General features: G+C 39.9%; 1 protein-coding gene, 1 non-coding gene and 1 pseudogene across 2 annotated transcripts; 1 reads left to right on the forward strand and 2 right to left on the reverse strand.

Moving 5' to 3' along the window:
* Positions 1–1,411: 1,411 nt before the first annotated feature.
* LOC139146059 (uncharacterized) lies at positions 1,412–4,458 on the forward strand. The gene is made up of 3 exons (XM_070717507.1): positions 1,412–1,463; positions 2,937–3,495; positions 3,908–4,458. The coding sequence occupies exons 1-3, from the start codon at positions 1,412–1,414 to the stop codon at positions 4,332–4,334; spliced, it is 1,038 nt and encodes a 345-aa protein (XP_070573608.1). The 3' UTR covers positions 4,335–4,458.
* Positions 4,459–12,618: 8,160 nt separating this feature from the next.
* Positions 12,619–12,737, reverse strand: LOC139146897 (5S ribosomal RNA; annotated as a pseudogene).
* A 246-nt stretch (positions 12,738–12,983) lies between these two features.
* LOC139146812 (5S ribosomal RNA) lies at positions 12,984–13,102 on the reverse strand. The gene has a single exon (XR_011555540.1). It is a non-coding gene; the product is annotated as a 5S ribosomal RNA (ribosomal RNA).
* Between the last annotated feature and the right edge of the window lie 6,345 nt (positions 13,103–19,447).

The following is a 19,447-nucleotide window of genomic DNA, read 5'->3' on the forward strand; positions in this document are numbered from 1 at the left end:
GGATATTTTCATGACTTGCCACTGCCGAAGTAATATGTAAATAATAAAGTCCTGGTGGACAAGATTGTACGCCTATTGTATTCATCAAGATATTCAGAAAATGTAAAATATGGTCTCTCTAATGGATTAGAAATAATTCTAAAGTAGCAATATCTTATTGTAACATTTTTTAAATTTAAGATAGTATGTGCCTCGAAAATGAAAGACTTAAACTTTTGCTCGAACTTTCCTACATGAAACTTTCAGCCATACTCCTACCAAATCAAGACCAGAATTCAGGGGCCACCGTGCAATTTTGGTAGTGGAGAGACCAATTACATTACATTTACCGATATTTGTGATTAAAAAATTGCTGCCATACCCTATGGTAACTCTAGGGGGAAAATAAAGTTTTTCAAAAAACTGAGACGGTGAAAATACCTCTTATTCCAAGCGATTTATTAAAATGAACCCCCACAAGTGGTAGGCCAGGAGAGAATTGTATAATTTTGAGTCTTAATATCTTGTCTCCGATGTGCATTCTACCTTGAAATATTTATTCTGATAACAACTGTCCACATTTGACCCTGAAATAATGGTTTGCAGCGCCATGTTGAGAAAAAAAAACAGGATGGATTTGAATGTGCGACCAAGGAAACCAACCTTTCACAGGTTTGTTTCAATATTGAGTGGACGAGTGCTGGCGGTTTCTTATGGATACTTTTCTAGGGAGTTCACATGATATAAGACGCACGCTACTTCACTGTGCCTCTCTCTTCGGTAACTGGGTTGGAAAACGTCCGCCATCCTTATCTAGCACTGTAGGAGTGCATAGTGACAAAGGTTCGATCATTAGAAGTTACACTGAGTCCATATAGGCCGTCGCGATGCAAACTTTTCTGTGAAAAATGTAAGTTTTAATCCGTTTTCCGAAATCCACGCATAGCTGTTGCAAAATCAAGTTACTGACCGTCGCTATACGCAACGATATATTAACGAGATGTTACAAAAATCGACATTACCATTTTATTTTATTGCATTAATTTCAAAACCAAATTTCCGACATAGCACGCCTTCAAATATTTCAGAATCAGCTTTTGACTTTTAATGAAGATATTCCATTCATTCGTGGCTTTTGAATTCCTCTTTTGTAGAAGGGAACGATATCATGTGTAGCTTCGGCCAACATGAAAACATGAGCAAAGATACGCGTCATGTAGTCCCGTAATAAACTTCGTGACTTGTCATTTTATCCATGTGCACTTCACTTTCATTTTACCACATTTTTATGGCATGATGAAAATAATTCCTGATAGCAGACAGTTGAGGTTAATGCATACCATGTTCCACGGTGAGTTATGTGTGATGGCATTGTATTTAGGAAAGAAATTCTCAAGATGGGACGGCTGTGCGCCACCCTTTTGTTACAACAATGGCGACACTTTGCTGCCTCACCGCCACTGTATACATGGCAGGGATGACAGGTAATATGGCTGCCAACAGCCTGTATATGATTATGCTTGTCGGCTACCACTGTTGTTTACCGTGCTCAAAGTCAATTTTGAATGTTGATAAACCCTTTCTTTCGATTTCTGTCCAATCCCTTTGAGGGGGATTTCAAAATTATAGCAAGTCAGAAGGGTAGATTTAATGCATTGTGAGTTTGTAAGGGGGTCATTTGAAAACATCTTAGAACTTTTTTGGATTCTATCGCCTCCTCCAGAAGGTGTTTGTGAATGCAGCATCATTACTCAAGAAATGTGTGTGTGTGTGTGTGTGTGTGTGGGGGGGGGGGTCATGAAATTTTTGTCATCTTAAAAGGTAGGGGATTCACTTATTTTGACTGATGCACAGGAAGCATTTGCAGACCCACCCCGAGCCATAATAACCAAACGCTCCCATCAGCTGAGGGCATGACCGCCGATCACATGTGTTATAGCGTCATCTTGCCATGTCATGTGAATTTTACTGCACTCCGATTGACCCTCTTTATGTAGGCAGTCTACTATGGACCATGGCATGAAACTCTTTGTGTAGGCAGTTTACTGTGGACCATAGCATGAAACCTTTCAAGTTGTGTAGGCAGTTTACTGTGGACCATGGCATGAAACTCTTTCCCTTTCAGTTCAAGGCGATAATACATATCTTGAAATCCAGACTGGACAATTAAAGGGTTTGTTATCATTGCTTTGGTAAATGTGACTGTAAAATGTGATGACGTAAAGCGTTGAAACTGTAAACATATAACAATGACAGATCATAAGACCCTTCGTGGTGATGACGTCATTTATTTACGACACAAACCAGTCAATCAAGTAACATTATCATAAAGGCCTTTGTGGCAGATAAGCTCATACCGACTCAGAGTCCGCCAAAACACAAAACCCATGGAGGTGATGCCGAGGCGGCCATGACCTGACTCAAGGTCGAACTGTGACTTGGTGTACAGGTCAGACATAATCCGTGGAAGTTTACCTCGTAAGTTTGATTTGCTGTGAGAGTTTTGACTACTTTCCCGTACAAGCGATTGAAGTCTGTTCACTTATCTTCCGTCTACACTGTTCCCTATACTAAGGAAGTGTGACCATACAATTCAATCTGGCTCGTCAACGTCTATCGAAACACAAGGAACAGAGAGTCGGTCGCAGTGAAGGCCCGGAAATTGAACTTTTGACACAGTTTATGTCGGGTCAACGCGCCATGATAGTTAAACGTTAATAGGTCATAAAACAATGTGGTAAACAAGCACTAAATTATAATAAAAGTTAATATCCTTTTTGCAGTATCAAAGCAGTCAACATTCAGCAGCTATGGCTTGTCGGGGACGCCAGGCATCCTTCTTTACGTGTTTCTATGCTCTCACATTTGTCGTCTTGATCGTGGCGATCTCATTGGTGATTCTCGAGTTTGTTGCAGAACTTCAGTGCCTCGATCATTACATTGTGTCGGCCAGTGAGTGCAATGTTACGGCAACACATTCAATCAAGTCGCTACCTATGTCGATTTTGTGGAGCCCTGTGCCTCGGTGTGTCTGACGTCTCTCATTCTCTTGTTCTATCTGAGATTTCCCGTAAAGGGCTGCTGTCATGACGGTCAAGGACGACAAGGGATTGGATTTCGCAAAATTCTCAAGTGTGGCTGGTTTGCGAAACGCGTTTTCACCCTATTTGCTGTCTTTGTTTACTACATTATTGCCTATGCTGACAACCAGATCCACCACTACGGTGCAGGTAGATATCTAATTCTTCCAGTAGGCCTTATTACCTGGTTCATCGTTCTGTGCGTTGCCAACGAGAGCGGCCCTCTTACCTGGGTCTACCGAAACGCTCACGTGTGCGGAATACGTCTCTTATCGGTCTGTTTCTTCCTGCACGCGGCGCTTTCAAATTTAATCGAATTTATCATTGTGACCGTGTACATCACAGAGGCTGTGTGGATAATATTTTCAGACGATCACACAAGTAACTTGGCCCACGTCCTCGACGTACTGGGAATGACGGCTACCATGGGACTCAGGTAAGACTACTTGACAATACAGTATAAACATCCTGGTATATGCAAACAATATCGTGACATTGAGGCACTCGCAGGGTGCCAGGAGGAACGAAACTGAACATAGAGCGCCTGTCTGCTATTTAGGGGTCAAATCAACAATACAAATCAAAGCACGGTCAATAATGCAAATTGGGTGGAAACTCAATTTTTTCCACTTTGATGGAAATATGTTTAACTTGCCCTTTCTTGTGATCTCTTAGAAGGATGTTCTCTGACTACCTTCGATTGTGAGACTTGCTTTCCTAACATTCCCTACACTGATTACGGACGTTTTGTAGCTAAGGCAGTCCAAAGTTCATGCCGCCCACTCTCCAAGCATAGAGCAAAATTCCATCCCACTCGTGTTAATTAAACCATTTTCTTCAACTTTTAGATACGACTTTGCCGCCTTCTTTTTGGACATGGCACTGTTAACTTTGCAAAAGAAAAAATATGGAAGACTTGGACCAAGGGGTTACGAGATAAACTACAGACTGTTGCGAGACTACTGGGAAGATTGGCCAGATATGGAGTCTGATACGCAACGCATGTTTGCGGATGGAGAACCAGAAAGAGTGTTGGTTCAACATGAATTTGAAAAGAACCATAAACTTAATTGTACAAACGAAGGAAAGGTTTACACCAAGGGCTTTGGTAGCTCTTTTGAACATCATAAACTGAAAACGGACTCCGAACCATTTGACGAAGATATTGCGATTCTCGTTGACAAAGATCAGGATACCAACTATCACACACATGGCTATGGCAGCATACAAGACACCGCGACGGAATTCGGGGAGTCCGGATTCCGTAGGGGTTAGTCGAAGTCAGCACTGTGCCGGCTAGAGGCACTTCACTTGTACAAGAGAACGTTTACTCAGGAATTTGACGTCCTGGCATGTCTTATTTATTCCATTTAATGCTCTATTATTTACGTTCTGTTCTGTTTGTAATGTACACTTCCTTGTTTTACAAAAGTTGTTGCGGGTTTTAAGTTGTCAATCACACCTATATACATGAGTACGTCCAATGCTGCTATTGTAGACGTACGAGTTATACCGGATTTATCAGCAATATTACATTTCACACACAGTGCATGCATTGCATTAAAAAGTTTATAATACTATGCACCTCAACTTACCGAGGAAACAAGAGGACAAGGAACTTGTCTGTCTGCTAACTTAAACGCGATGAAAATATTACCAATAGTTACAGCTTTAAATCAATATCACTGGAACCTTGAATAAGTAATGATATGGTCACTGTGTTCATGGCTTGAGAATATAGCTAAAATTAGCACGATGTCTTCCATCATGTGGTAGGTATTTGAATGGCCGAACTGGGCCATTCGTGCGACTTCTATACAACACGATTGGAACTAATTTGGGATAATTGGATACTGAAGTCATGTCGGTTTCATCTGCAAATATAAGCTCATCTGCTTTTCTTTTTAAGATATACACTTATTTTTATGAGTAATTTGTATTATTATACACCTACTGCCGTAACCTATGGGAGTTTGACCGTCCAATAACTTTCCGTATTTTGTATAGTACGCGGAGTCCCGAATACGGGAGACGCGCGACGCGCCTGTTTGACCTTTGACCTAGCGATTATCGGATGTAAACAAACTATTTTACGGTGAGTTATGACATAATAACAACTTCCACCAAAATGTATTCGTAGTATAAGGTTTAAAACACGCTAAACACAAAACTGAGTCTAAATGCAATTGATTTTTGTTTTAAAAAACTAATTAAATTGAAAACATTCAGCGAAGTTTGCTTGTGCTGCACTGAAAATTAATTGGCTTCGTGCCAACGGAGCAGTAATCGCGCGCGTTCCACTCATATCGCGCGTGCCGCATCCCTCAAAATTTACCATAGAACTAGTTTATACGGACGATTAAAGGGGGGGTGTATAATAATAGGGTTATACACAAAATACGGCCCTGTATGGACTCGGGCTCAGTGAGTGACGTATTGGACTCGCCTTCGGCTCGTCCAATACGTCACTCACTGAGCCCTCGTCCATACAGGGCCGTATTTTGTGAATAACCCTATAATATTGCAACATTCAGACATAGGGCTGACACTTTTAAGAAATTTGGAAAATATGTTGATCCAATCATCCAAAATTAGTTCAAATCGTGTTATACATCAATGCTCTACTAACTCTAGGTTACCTTATGAAGTTGTCTATGGGTGGTTTGAAATTGGCCCAGATTCCCTGATACGGAAGGCACCTCGATCCATACAACCTAGTATTGGCATTCTCTTCCCTGGCATGTGGTTCAGCTGTGGAACCGATCGTAGGCCCAACAGTTTGTTGCAGAATACTAGAATTTGAAAATGGTCGCGAAATTACGAAGCAATCTCAATATTTCAAGGCTATCATAACGTCATTTATTAGCAGTTCTAAGGAGTTCGGTGTGCATTTTTTATTCTCGACAAAAATAATCTGATACACCTGATTCCTTGATTTCGTCGTAAACCTCGATTTGCTATGAGCCACTCGGCGCCCAGGCCTGCGCATTAATATTCGGAAGCCACCAAAGAGGGTAAAATTCGTGATTTCGACTTGAAATTTGAATTGAAATTAGGAACGGATACAGGAGTCTAAACAGGTATCATGCAATAAATACTACAAAAACAAAACAACCCCGATTTATTTATAGAAACTGAAAGAAACTGAAATGACACATGGAAACACTGCTTTAGTAAGGTGGTACAATAGTAAATCCCCATATAGCTGTAACTCTTGAAATTTGCTGACCTCAAAATATCAACCTATTCTCTCCTGGTTTTCTCTGAATTCTACCCTCTGAACGGATATGGGCTTTCACTGCATTAGGAAACAATTCCTTTGTGAAGCATTAGACAAGTAAATTCAAATTTTAATTTTGATTTCCCGCCATTTATAAAAATTGGTAATATTACAAAGGAAAGAAAACATACAATGTCACTGTTGAAAACATTCACCCCTAGCCCTATGCATTGCATTTGACTACTCTGTGCAGGTTATGTGAAGATTTCAGTGCAGATGTGCACAGTATCCATTTTTTTTATTTCCGCGTGGGGCTGCAATTTAATGTTTGGGCAAACATATAATCGCAGTGTAATCTTTATCTTGTTCAAATTGCGTGCATATACAGTCCAGAGTGTAGTTAATAATAGGTGTATGTCTACACACACCTAAATTAGTACATTCTCACAGACTTATTATAGTTTGAAAGTAAAATCATAAAAACAATGCTTTCTAGATACAGCTAGAGTGGCTTTAAGAACTTGAAACACGATTGGGACTAATTTGGGAGAATTGGATCTTTATATTTTTCAAATTTCTCAAAATTGTTAGCTGCCTTATAGCTGAATATCTCAACATTTCAAATTACTCATAAAACAAGTGTGTAACGTAACAAGAAAAGCAGATGAGCTTACATTTGCAGATATTAAAAACATTACTTCACCATCCAATTATACCAAATTAGTTCCAATCGTGTTTAATGAAATAAAGTTATTAAAATATACGTATCAAAAGAGTTTACGCTAAAGCAGAATGGTCAAAGGCCATAGCTCAATGTCATATTAGATGAGGTACAATATGTGGCGTCATAAGGTGTCCCATCATACTATACATGAAGGGTGTAGCACTTGTGGTTGCTGAGTTAAGGACAAATATGTATATTTAGGGTCAAAGGTCACCGAGGTCAGGTGACATTTTGTCAAAAAAAATTGTATTGTTAAGTTATCCCTATATACCAAAAATCAGACCTCTACCGCTCTATTGGCTCGCTCAAAATTAGATGTGCGCATAATTAATGAGGTAATATGTGGCGTCATAAGTTGTCCCATCATACCATGTGGTTAGTGAGTTATGGACAAATATGTACATTTCAGGTCAAAGGTCACTGAGGTCACGTGACATTTTGTCAAAAAAACTGTAATGTCCGTCCGTACTAAAAATCTATTAAGTAATAATTTGAACATAAGGCTGATAAAGTTCGAAAGATGTTTTTATTATACACATATCACAAAAAACAATAAAAATGAAGAAAAATATGTCCCATAATTTGGAGAGAAAAACAAATTAAAATCAAACAAAAACTTAGAAACGATGGGAGAAAAGTTTAATTGAATCAAAAACAATTGAAAGCAATGAAAAGAAGAAAGAAATATCGATTTTTAGGAAAGAAAAATAACCATTAAAAATTTAGAAGCAAAAGCAAACATAAAAAACCAAAACATCTCAGTCAAACTTAAACTGTCATAAGAATGGAATCAAATTGAAAGTAAAGTGAACTCGACATGAACTACATTTAAACTACTCTTTACAGCTGCTCTGGTAACTTTGTTGTCATAAGATTGTGTATGGGGAATGGAATGGCAGCCATTAACTGCCATCTCCGGACCAAATGAAAGGTAAATGAAATTCAATTCACACATTGGCTACGGTTGACAGCTGTCGTTAGCCTAGGAGTATGCCAGTATGGTCTCACTTTTAAATCTTATCTTTTTCTGTAAGTTATGATTAAAATAATAACCCTGTTCTTTTTGGTTGTTTTTCAGATTTAAAAAGCGATTTAATTCTGACAAAATCGAAATTTCTTGTTTGCTTTTTCCGATTATTTAACAGACGTTAATATTTCTTTTTTTAATCAATGCGGCAGCCCCGGGCCATGCACAGATACTAGCTTTACAGGTGTACTGGGATATTGATAAACTGTAAATGTCAGATCCGAAAAATACTCTTATATGTCCTGTCATGACTGCTTTGATGACAGGTTTGGGTACTCTTATCAGTCACAAGGAGAACAGGAAAAACATCGTTCATGGTTGCCAGATTTTCAGCTAAATATTCATTGCCATATTTAAAGTGGTATTTAAAGTGGTTCTGAATGACAGTTCAAGACTGTTTTCACTGTACGATTCATACTTCTGTTGAAAGATAAAAAACACATTTCATAAGAATGAATGAATGAATGAATATTTTGAACAAACTAATATATGAATGTAGCCATGATTTATCTCTCAATCTTTCAGTCAGTCAGTCAATCAATCAATCTCTATCTACACATACATACATGCATCCATCTATCAATGCATCCGACTCTCCCTCTCTCTCTCTCTCTCTCTCTCTCTCTCTCTCTCTCTGTATAGAATTCCACACTGGCGTATATTCGACCCCGGTTTCAGACACGATACATGAAACCATCGCAACAATTAAATAATGGTCATGACCATTAATTCATTTTCACGATGGTTTCACTTAATTTGTCTAAAATCAGGGTCGAATACATGCATGGTCACCCATTCATTATCTTTCAACATGTCAAGCAATATATCTCGTATCAAACAAAATTCACGAATTTGGCCGACTTTGTCCCTTTAATGACCAAGGTAAGTTAAAATGGGGAGAGAAAATGTCCTTTGAGATGAAACAGTTGATTTTTGACTATTTTCGTGTTCAGAAATTAAGCTTAAGGCCGAACAAATAATGTGCTGTTCCGATAACCCGACCTACCCTGTTTTTTACCTGCCGACCCTAAACTTTTCAGAGCTACGTAACACTGAAGTAAAAAAAGGAAAGAAATAACCCGTAAATTCACGCGTTCGTTACTTCGCATTTGATGTTTGATTACGACACGATGAAACTTCGTTACCCTGCTGTCTTGACTGACAATTGTGTTGTTAATGCTTTATGTACAAAAAAACCTTGTGGTGACCCCGTCCCAGATGAAATTTGTAATATGCATGTTCAGAAGCGTGACATGATTTTGAGGCATGAACAAGACAAGCACGGTACCAAAGAGTAGTAGTAGTATTAAAAGCAGTAACAATTAGCTTTTTACCTTTGAAAGACAAATGCAGAATACGAACAATTTTAGGCACACGATCTGACCAGCTTTCACGGTCAATTTCAGACTTACCGTTACCAACCATAGCACCCAATCCAACAAGGCCATGCTGTTTGCAAGTAATAGTTAACGGGCAATCACAGCGCCCTCTCTGGCTACCAATCAAGAGAAGCTCACTTTTGTTTAAATTAACCCCCAAAACATTGTAAGCTTCTGAGATGGAACCTGTGGAACTCTCCGTGCCCAGAGTCAGCGTTGTATCATAAGCATGTTGGTAAACAAGCGAGCGAGGAAGAGCTTCCCGGAATAGGTAAACAAACAATGTAAGGATTAGCTTTTATAATGGCATTTATATAAAGGTTCGGCGGAGATGGCATACAACCCTGCCGTACACCGTGACTGCGCTGAAGAAGAAAAGGATCCGATTGAGAGCCATTACACAGAACCTTATTCTGAACCGAACGAAAGGCGGAACAAAAAAATTGTGCTGTTCCGATAACTAGACCTAACCTTTATTGACCTACCGACCCGTAGACCCGTAAAATCACGCGTTCGTTACTTGGCATTTGATGTTTGCTTGAACGAGGATGTCTTTTGTTTTTTTCCCCCTTTTATATGTGAGATACATTTTCCTGGAAATGTGGCGGTGTTTGACCGCCCTGAACCCTGGAAAATGCACATTAAAAAACAAAAAATATTTGTGAAAAAAAAATCCTGCCGACTTACCTACCCTATTTTTGAAAAACATGTTATCGGAACAGCAGAATTTTTTTTTTTTTTTTTGGAGGGGGGGAGGGGGGCTAATGATAAGGGGCTACGATCCACTTCACAAAATTGGAGCCCAGTCTAATGCTTTCAGTGTGTTAAGTACTAGTGATCGACGCGGTCAAAAGCTTTCATGATCGTCGTTTTCATTGACACAGTCAATCAGGTCTCTTATACAGAAGACATTGACGTCCACTATATCGCGACCGGGACGCGAACGCAGCAAGTTTGATCTGGTGAAATAATTTGAGGCACAACTACCTCAAGTAGAAGAGCTAATGCTCCCTTAGCAAGAATTTTATAATCACAAGTGGACGCCAGTTCTTAACCCGACGAATGTCAGAGTTAGGTTTTGGAATGAGGGTTATGAGACCAGTTTTCATGGAGGACGCGGAAGTTCATTGTTAGAAAACGCGAGGTTGTAAACAGAGAGGTGGTCATCTTTAATGTGGGCCAAAAAAGCTTGTAAAATTCACAAGTTAAACCGTCAGCACCGGGGCTTTTGTTATTCTTACAGCGAGAGAGTGCACGTGTCAATTCTTCAACAGTGATGTTGGAATTCAACTTTACTGTGACTGTCGGCGTCGGCGTCGGCGTGTCTGGCAATGCCGTTAAGTAAAATGAATAAATTTCTTCAAGGATTTTATTGATGTCAACAAGCTGGCGACCTCATCATTGAGAATTTTATGGACATTTTTTGTCGTTTCGACTTTTCAAGATTAAAAAAGTAGTGTGTAGATTTTTCGCCTTCTTAAGCCCATCGTGTTATAATTATGGCACCCTCTGTTTCGTATTTGATAATGTCATTATGTTGATCTTGCAGTTGAGTTGCTTTTGTCAAATTATAATCGTCATACTTATTACATTATACTCATAGCTGCAATAATTGTAGCCTTGGTTGGCCTTGGGGCTGGGGCTTCTGTCGTGCGGCTTGCAAGGCGCATCAGTTGTTTCGTTGTTTATGGTTTCAGTTCCAGTTGTATTCAGAGTAGACATAGTAGCAGTAGGTTCATTAGTAAATTTTGTCGTTTCAGTAGTTTTACAGTTCGTGTTCCATACTTGTTCTGGTTGTATTTACAGTAGACGTAGTAACAGTTTCTGTAGTTTTCAATTCTTGTTCCATTATATTGTCATTCATAGTGGTTAATTGTATAGTGTCACTTTGTTGTGTTATTTCTTCTCTATTTTCTGATGGTACACTTTCATTTTCATCGATATCACCATCTTCTTGTACATCAGCGGCGTCTTCGTCCATGTCCTCAAAATCGTCAACGTCTGACAAACCTCGCTCACGGCTTCAATGGCATCAAAAATCTCAGGATCAGAGACAATAGCCGTACATTGAGCAGCACGATGACCAGGCTTATTGCATTTATAACATACAAACTTGTAGCAGGCTCTTTCGGAGTGACCAAGCTGTTTGCATTTTTTGCCACAATACGTTGGACATTGGTGAATCAAATGGTCCTCTTCAAGACAATTATTACACACCTTTGACTGATTGGTGTGTAAAAGCCGGATACATGGACCTTGGTCATCCAGTTTTACCACATAAGGTAAGGACTTGACTGTGGCGGGCATTTCGACACGCACAAAGCGAGTTCCATTTTCAATGGTGGAGTCCACATTTTTAAAGAATTTATGAATGACACGACCCTTGATTTTGTAACCAAACGACATCAATTTGTCGATGATATTACGATCGGGAATGTATGCCGGAATTCCAAAGAAGGAAACAGTTAGCATGTTCCTACTTATACACCTTGAATATCTGCCCTCTGGCCAATAACGTCAAACCAAAATTCTAATAACTTGTCCGCGGCCATCTTGGAGGCAAGTGTTATTTGCCATGGTCCTGACATTTTCACTGCAGCCAGAATTGAATTTTTGCCAGTAACTTCTTTAACTGCATTAATCAAAGAAGCAGCGTTGTATTCTCTGTCCAGCATAGCTACAGTATTTTCCTTCAAAGGCCGTGGCCGCTTACCTGGCAGGGCGGCCGGCGGCGGCCATGTTGCCAACCCTGTGGAGGTGGAAAAATCAAAAGACAAAATCTGAGAAGAACGTCCAGGAAATCTACAAAACGTCTCGAAAACCAGGCAAATAATTGCCTCAACAGCTACTCTTACCGAAAAAAAGGAAAGGACGAGCGGATGCTCCTACCCAAAGGGGATTTGAAGAGATTTCGCAGAGACTGCCATACACACGTCCGGCACATTCTACCTGGTATTGTCGTCGGCGATAAACTTTCTCGATTTGAGCTTTGATTTCCGCATACTGCCCTCTATCATCCTCCGTTGAAGAATAATTTTAGCATCAAGGTGAAAGCGCAGAGAAAAGCAATGGGCCTATAATTTGTAATTATGCAACGCTGGCCAAAGCTGTGGCGGAGTCAAGATAAAAAAATATTTTGTCATATGTACAACAAACACGGCAACATTAAAACTGATATTGGGCAGCAAAAAAAATAAAAAGGAGGAAGTTAATTACAACACATGGTATTCCCAGGCGATCACCAATCCAAGTACTAACCTCGCCCGTTATAGCTTGGCTTCGGTGATCAGACGAGAACCTGCACATTCTACCTGGTATTGTCGTAGGCGATAAACTTTCTCATTTTGGACCAATTTGAGCTTTGGTTTCTGCATACTGCCCTCTATCATCCTCCATTGAAGAATAATTTTAGCATCAAGGTGAAAGCGCAGAGAAAAGCAATGGGCCTATCATTTGTAATTATGCAACGCTGGCCAAAGCTGTGGCGGAGTCAAAATAAAATATTTTTGCCACAACAAACACCGTGACGGTAACTTTAAAACTGATATTGGGCAGCAAAAAATAAAAAGAAGGAAGCCTACAACACATGGTATTTCCAGGCGGTCACCCATCCAAGTACTAACCACGCCCGACGTAGCTTGGCTTCGGTGATCAGACGAGAACCGGCACATTCTACGTGGTATGGTCGTAGGCGATAAACTTTCTCTTTTTGGACCGATTTGAGCTTTGATTTCTGCATACTGCCCTCTATCATCCTCCATTGAAGAATAATTTTAGCATCAAGGTGAAAGCGCAGAGAAAAGCAATGGGCCTATCATTTGTAATTATGCAACGCTGGCCAAAGTTGTGGCGGAGTCAAAATAAAATATTTTTGTCACAACAAACACGGCAACTTTAAAACTCATATTGGGCAGCAAAAAAATAAAAAGGAGGAAGCCTACAACACGTGGTATTCCCAGGCGGTCACCCATCCAAGTACTAACCACGCCCGACGTAGCTTAGCTTCGATGATCAGACGAGAACAGCTTTTTTTGCTCACGTGTTTACACACGTGGGCATATGTCGCAGCGATGTCTGTCTGTCCGTCTGTCTGTCTGTCTGTCTGTCTGTCTGTGTGTGTGTGTGTCTGTCTGTCTGTCTGTTAGTCCGATATCTCAAAAACGGCTTATCAGATCAAAATCAAATCTGGTGCATAGATTCAGTTAGCAAATGGCAAGAACTGATTAGTTTTTGGTGGGCGCGGCTTGCATACTTTTTGCTCATTTGCATAATTAATGATTTTAGAAAAACGGATATACATTAAAAACGACTACACACAATTTGATGAGATTTGCTACAAATGTTGATCACACCAAGATATATCAGCAGTGGGAACCATTAAGGGATGACATGAAAGATAGTTGCTAATTTGCATATTAAATGAATTTTCCTAAGTAGGGATATATGTCTGATTTGACTCGATCAAAATCGACCAAACTTGGTATGTATATTAAAAATACTATGATTTAACATTATTGAAAGTCATTAAGCGTTTTAACTGCAGCCAATTCCTAATTTACATATTTAATAAACTTTGCTAATTAGGGATATATATTTGAATTGACTGGACCAAAGTTGATGAATCTTTCTACATGTATTGAAGCTACTATGATACAACATTTTCTGAAAGTCATTAAGCATTTTTCCTTCAGCCAATTCCAAATTTGCATATTTAATAAACTTTCCCAATTAGGGATATATATCTGAATTAAATTTATTGTAGTTGTTGAAACTTGCTATATACATCAAAGATACTGTGATATAACATTATTGAAAGTCAAAAGACATATTTTTACTTCAGCCAATTCCTAATTTGCATATTAAATTAATTTTCATAATTTGGGATATTTATCTGAATTGACTTGATCAAAATTGATGAGACTTGCTATGTACATTAAAGACACTATAATACAATATTATTGAAAGTCATTAAGCATTTTCTCTTCAGCCAATTCCTAATTTGCATATTTAATGAACTTCCTTATTAGAGATATATATCTGAATAGACTTGACCAAAGTTGACAAAACTTGCTACTTTAATTGCATATACCATGATACAACATTATTGAAAATATTTAATAAACTTTGGTTATTAGGGATATATACCGAGATTTACTTGATCAAAGTTGGCAAAACATGCTATGTACATTGATGATTATACCAGGTTAAAACAATATCAAAAGTCATTTCACATTTTCATGTCAGCTAATTTATAATTTGCATACCTAATGAGCTTTCACAGCTCGGCATATATGGCTTGAAGGACTTGGCCAATGGTAATTAGACTTGCTATATAAAGTGGTGATACAATGACAGCAGTCAAAGAACTTTAATATTTTTCTTTCAGCTTATTACATATTTGTATACTTCATGACCTAATCGGCAGTGATTATTGTTCATTATGTTGATCATAATACTTTCAATGAAGTTGCAAACATATGGCAAAGGTTCAATTTTACACAACTGCAATATATAATGTACACGTGAGCATTTTCAGTTCATATCTGGTTTCCTATCTTTTATTAAAAAGGACAGGCCCACTGGCTTGCCCTATTAAAAATATTGTATATTGTTATTCGGCGTAACTGGAAAAAGCACTATATGATTTTGAGATTCGGACAAATAAATCAACGACAACGCATCAACATGGCAGAACAAGCCGAGGCACCGTTGGATCAGCAATACGACCAGATTGACGGCCTTCAACGACGCATGGAGACTGAATTCCAACTCATGGAAGACATGCATAATAGGGATCGCAGAGAACGGGCCGAAGAGATGAACAATCTAGGTAGGCGAATTTATACTGATAAGGGAGGGGTCCATATAATGCCAACGAAGTTTACTGGGAGAGAAAGTGACTGTCCTCATAAATGGTTAAAGAAGTTCGAGATGTTCTCTAATTTGAACGGTTAGCGATTGGGAACAGGATTGACGTATTCGGTCTCCTTATGGCCGACGAGGCTGAGCGTTGGTTTACGTTTCAGCCTGACGACGTCATACAGAACTGGGACGTCCAGAGGGCTACTTTCGTAAAGCGATTTGCGAAGCAGAGACCAAGATGGAGGAACAACGAGAAATCCGTAGTATTCAGAAGGGGATCGGCGAGACGGTAGAAACCTACGCCAGACACTTGAAAGATAAGTGTGATTGGTATGGTCGGACTGATGCTGAACTTTTAAGCTTTTTTCTGCAAGGGTTACGCCCTAAGCTAATGAAGTTCGTTGCGGGAAGACACCCCGAAGATTTCAAGGCAGCGTTCGCGTTCGCCAGAACTGGGGAGCTGGTGGTCGATTTGCCGGATGAAGATCGACGATCAACGGCGTCGCACAAATCCGAATTGACTAAGGTAGTGATGATGCTAGCCGAACAGAACAGACGACTGACGGAAGAAAAGAACGGGAGCCAGCAAGCCTCGGCAGCAGCAATAGGGCTTCAACCAGCGACAACGCCCAGGGAAGATACGGTACGTGGCCATTTTTCGAATGGTTTTAATAATTATAGTCAAGGACAGAGGGGGGTTAGATATGATGTTAATTTTAAAGGTAATCCACGAAATTTCCGACAGGGAAATGGGAGAAGAAACGGAAATTTTATTTGTTATACGTGTGGGATTGCAGGGCATATAAGTTCAAATTGTCCCCGCCGAGTTGCTAAAGTTTGTTACAATTGTGATCGGCCCGGCCACATTGCACGTAATTGTTTTGCAGGAGGTAGAAATTCTCAGCGAAAAAAACGAATAAAGCCGGCAGGTTCAAGAAAAAGATTTGGAAATTGTAATACCTGTGAACGGCGAGGGATGGGCAGTAGTCATTTCGTAAGAAGTGTATGTAATTTAAATATTGATGATAATTGTATGCAAGGTATTAATGTAATTAATGTGAATGTCATGAATCAATGTATTTCAGCGATTGTAGATACCGGGCCGCCATTACTGTCGCCCCTATGCAATCATTGTCAGAAATACCGAAGTTACGTCATTGTAAAATTCTTAAGTCTAATTATAAAGCTGTAAAATTTACCGATGGTCGACAAATACCAGTGAAGGGAGTTATAAATGTGCGTGTTACTATTAGTGGTAAGAAAGCATTGATGTCAATTCATTTGGTAGAAAATATGAAACAGAAATTAATTATTGGAGTTGATTTTCTGGCAAGGTACAGAGCGATTATAGACGTAGCTCAAAGAAAGTTGAAGCTTCCTTCCTCCCTCGTTGTCAAGGCTGCCCAGGGGTTTGTTATTTCGCCTCGGTCTGAACGTAAAGTTCCTGGCCAGTTAAATTGTAGTATGCCCGACGGAATTATTGGACATACTGAAACAACTAAAGCTTTAATACACCTGGGAGTTGCGACAGCGCGGGTTGTAACTGTCACCGAAAAAAACAAAATCCCAATAATATTGGTGAATTCGACTAACAGAGACGTATACGTTAGAAAGAGGACCAGATTGGGGATTATATGCCCGCTTCCTGGGGGAGCTACGATTCACAATTTGGATGTTGAAAATGACACCTTGCCAAATAACTTAACAAACGACGCCCTCAAACGACATTTCTTAAGTAAATTTGATTTTTGTGATTCAGCCCTGGATGCAGATCAAACAAAGAGTTTACAAGATGTTTTATGGAAGAATCGTATGGCGTTTGTTGACGATGATAAGAGATTAGGTTACTGTGATGTGATCAAACATCGTATTGAATTAGTCCCAGGGGCCTAACCCGTAAAGATGCCACCGTACCGAGTCGACCCGGAGAAACGGAAAGCCATTGAGAGGGAAGTTGATAATTTGTTAGCGAAAGGTATAATTTCACCGAGTACGTCCCAATTCTCAAGCCTTTTTTGAGCATGTTATGCATGTATGTCTCTAAAAAAGAAGACGATTGGGATATATATTTGGCTTCGGTCATGTTCGCTTATCGAGCCGTCCCGCACGAGACTACCGGTATTAGTCCATTTAGGGCCATGTTCGGGTACGAAGCACGACTTCCGGTAGACGTAGAAATTTACCACAACCAGGTTAAACTAGAAATATTAGTTTGTATTTGAAAGATTTGGCAGAAAAAAGAAATGTCGCCATCGGTTTGGCAAAGGAGAATATGGCGAAGGCGTAGAATGTGATGAAAGAAAGATATGATAAGAAAATACGCAGGGTCGTAAAGTTCAAGATAGGGGATACTGTTTGCAGTCCAGCCGTAGCATTAGGTAGAAGTCCGAAATTTCGTCATCCTTACAAGGGACCTTACAGAATCAGTGCGCAAGTTTCACCGGTAAATTACCGTTTAGAACACATAGACGATAATAAGCCGTACCTTAAAGTTGTGCATGTAAATCGATTAAAGTACGCACATGTACGACCAGAACGATTGTTAAAGCCACAATCTGTTCAATATAGCGCTGACGATAGTGATGTGGATGATGATTTAGACCAAGTCACCGAACCACGAAATCAAACTCCGGTAGATTATCATATGGACTCCGATACAGAGGTTTATTATAGTGCTAGCGAGACGCCTTTAGATTCGTCGCCTACCGTGAACAATGGTAGACGATGTCGGCGCGACGTACGTAAACGCGCAGAGGAACGACTGAGTAGACTTTCTAATTCTCAAAGTGAGGAGGAAAGTACAGACAGGGAAACAAACCAATATTTCGGGATTTAGAAAATCGTAAAGGGCAGGTATCGTAACGGTAAATTGGAATTCCTCATAAAATGGCACGGGTATGACGACAAACATAATACCTGGGAACCGCAAGAAAATCTAAATGAGGCCGCATTGACAAGTTTACGAAGAAACCCAGTACCAATCTCTGGGGCTCCGAGCGATAAAACAAAAGTCAGGCGATAATAAAACTATGGTTCGAATAAACGAGAACAATGCGATGGGTGGTATGCGATATTTGCCAAATGAGATTAAGATGCTACGGTGAAAACTTTCGTGGGGTCCATTATTTGATCATCTGTACTTAATGAGTTCCTTCACCCCCTGACGTAAGATGGAAGGTCCATGCCCTTTGCAATAGTATGAAGTTCGATTGAAGGCTATAAACCAGACCCTGGACGACAAAGTTTGTAAAATAAAATTGACATTGGAGGAATAGCGTTCTGAATATAAGATGGTTTTAGGCGCAGTTCGATCAATCGCTTTTGACATCTGCCTAGCTGTCAAGCAATCACCATGGTTTCTCGCTGTGACACCGTGTTAGCACTCTTCGCCATCGGCACGCTCATTTCACCTTCGGTAAGTACCGACGAAGACCCGATACCGACGATGCGAGCTCGACTCGAATACGGTACGATATTTCAACTGGTCGGGGTGATCGAAGTGGCTGCGACGAAATGGTCACTCACGTTCGCCGTCCCCTTGATTGACGCCGAATTACTAGCTTCAGCGCTGAAAGATTTTCCCCAACCGCCTGTTTGCACCGGCAACGAATCGGATTCTGTATGTCAGATGTTCCGTACTATTATGGCATCGTTGGATTCACGCGTTACGAGCCGACTACACGATCTTCGCAGGTACGTAACCGACCTCCACACGTTAGTGTCATATAACACCGGCCACATTCGAAAAACTGATTCTGAATCCGTGCCTCGCACAAAACGGGACGCTTTGCTGCCATTCATAGGCAAGATATCGAAATCGTTATTCGGCACGGCGACTACGAAAGATGTAATCACGTTGGCTACGCACCTACAGGCACTCGAAAATACGATGCAGAGTTATTATTATTATTATTATATTATTACCACCACTTCATTGATATTTCTGATTACAAATTCACGATCACTTTAATTTTCAATCTATTATTCTTATTCTTGTATGTTTATTTTATATTTAATCGCGACTACGAAAGATGTAATCACGTTGGCTACGCACCTACAGGCACTTGAAATGTTACGACTGACTTTTCGTAACTTGTAGTTATCGACAGATCGTCACTCGCTCAAAGTCACACAATCGAGAGGTACTACGGGAATCATAATACTTTCAGTAACTGA

This window comes from Ptychodera flava, chromosome 12 (assembly GCF_041260155.1).
Source record: "Ptychodera flava strain L36383 chromosome 12, AS_Pfla_20210202, whole genome shotgun sequence".
NCBI lineage: Eukaryota > Metazoa > Hemichordata > Enteropneusta > Ptychoderidae > Ptychodera > Ptychodera flava.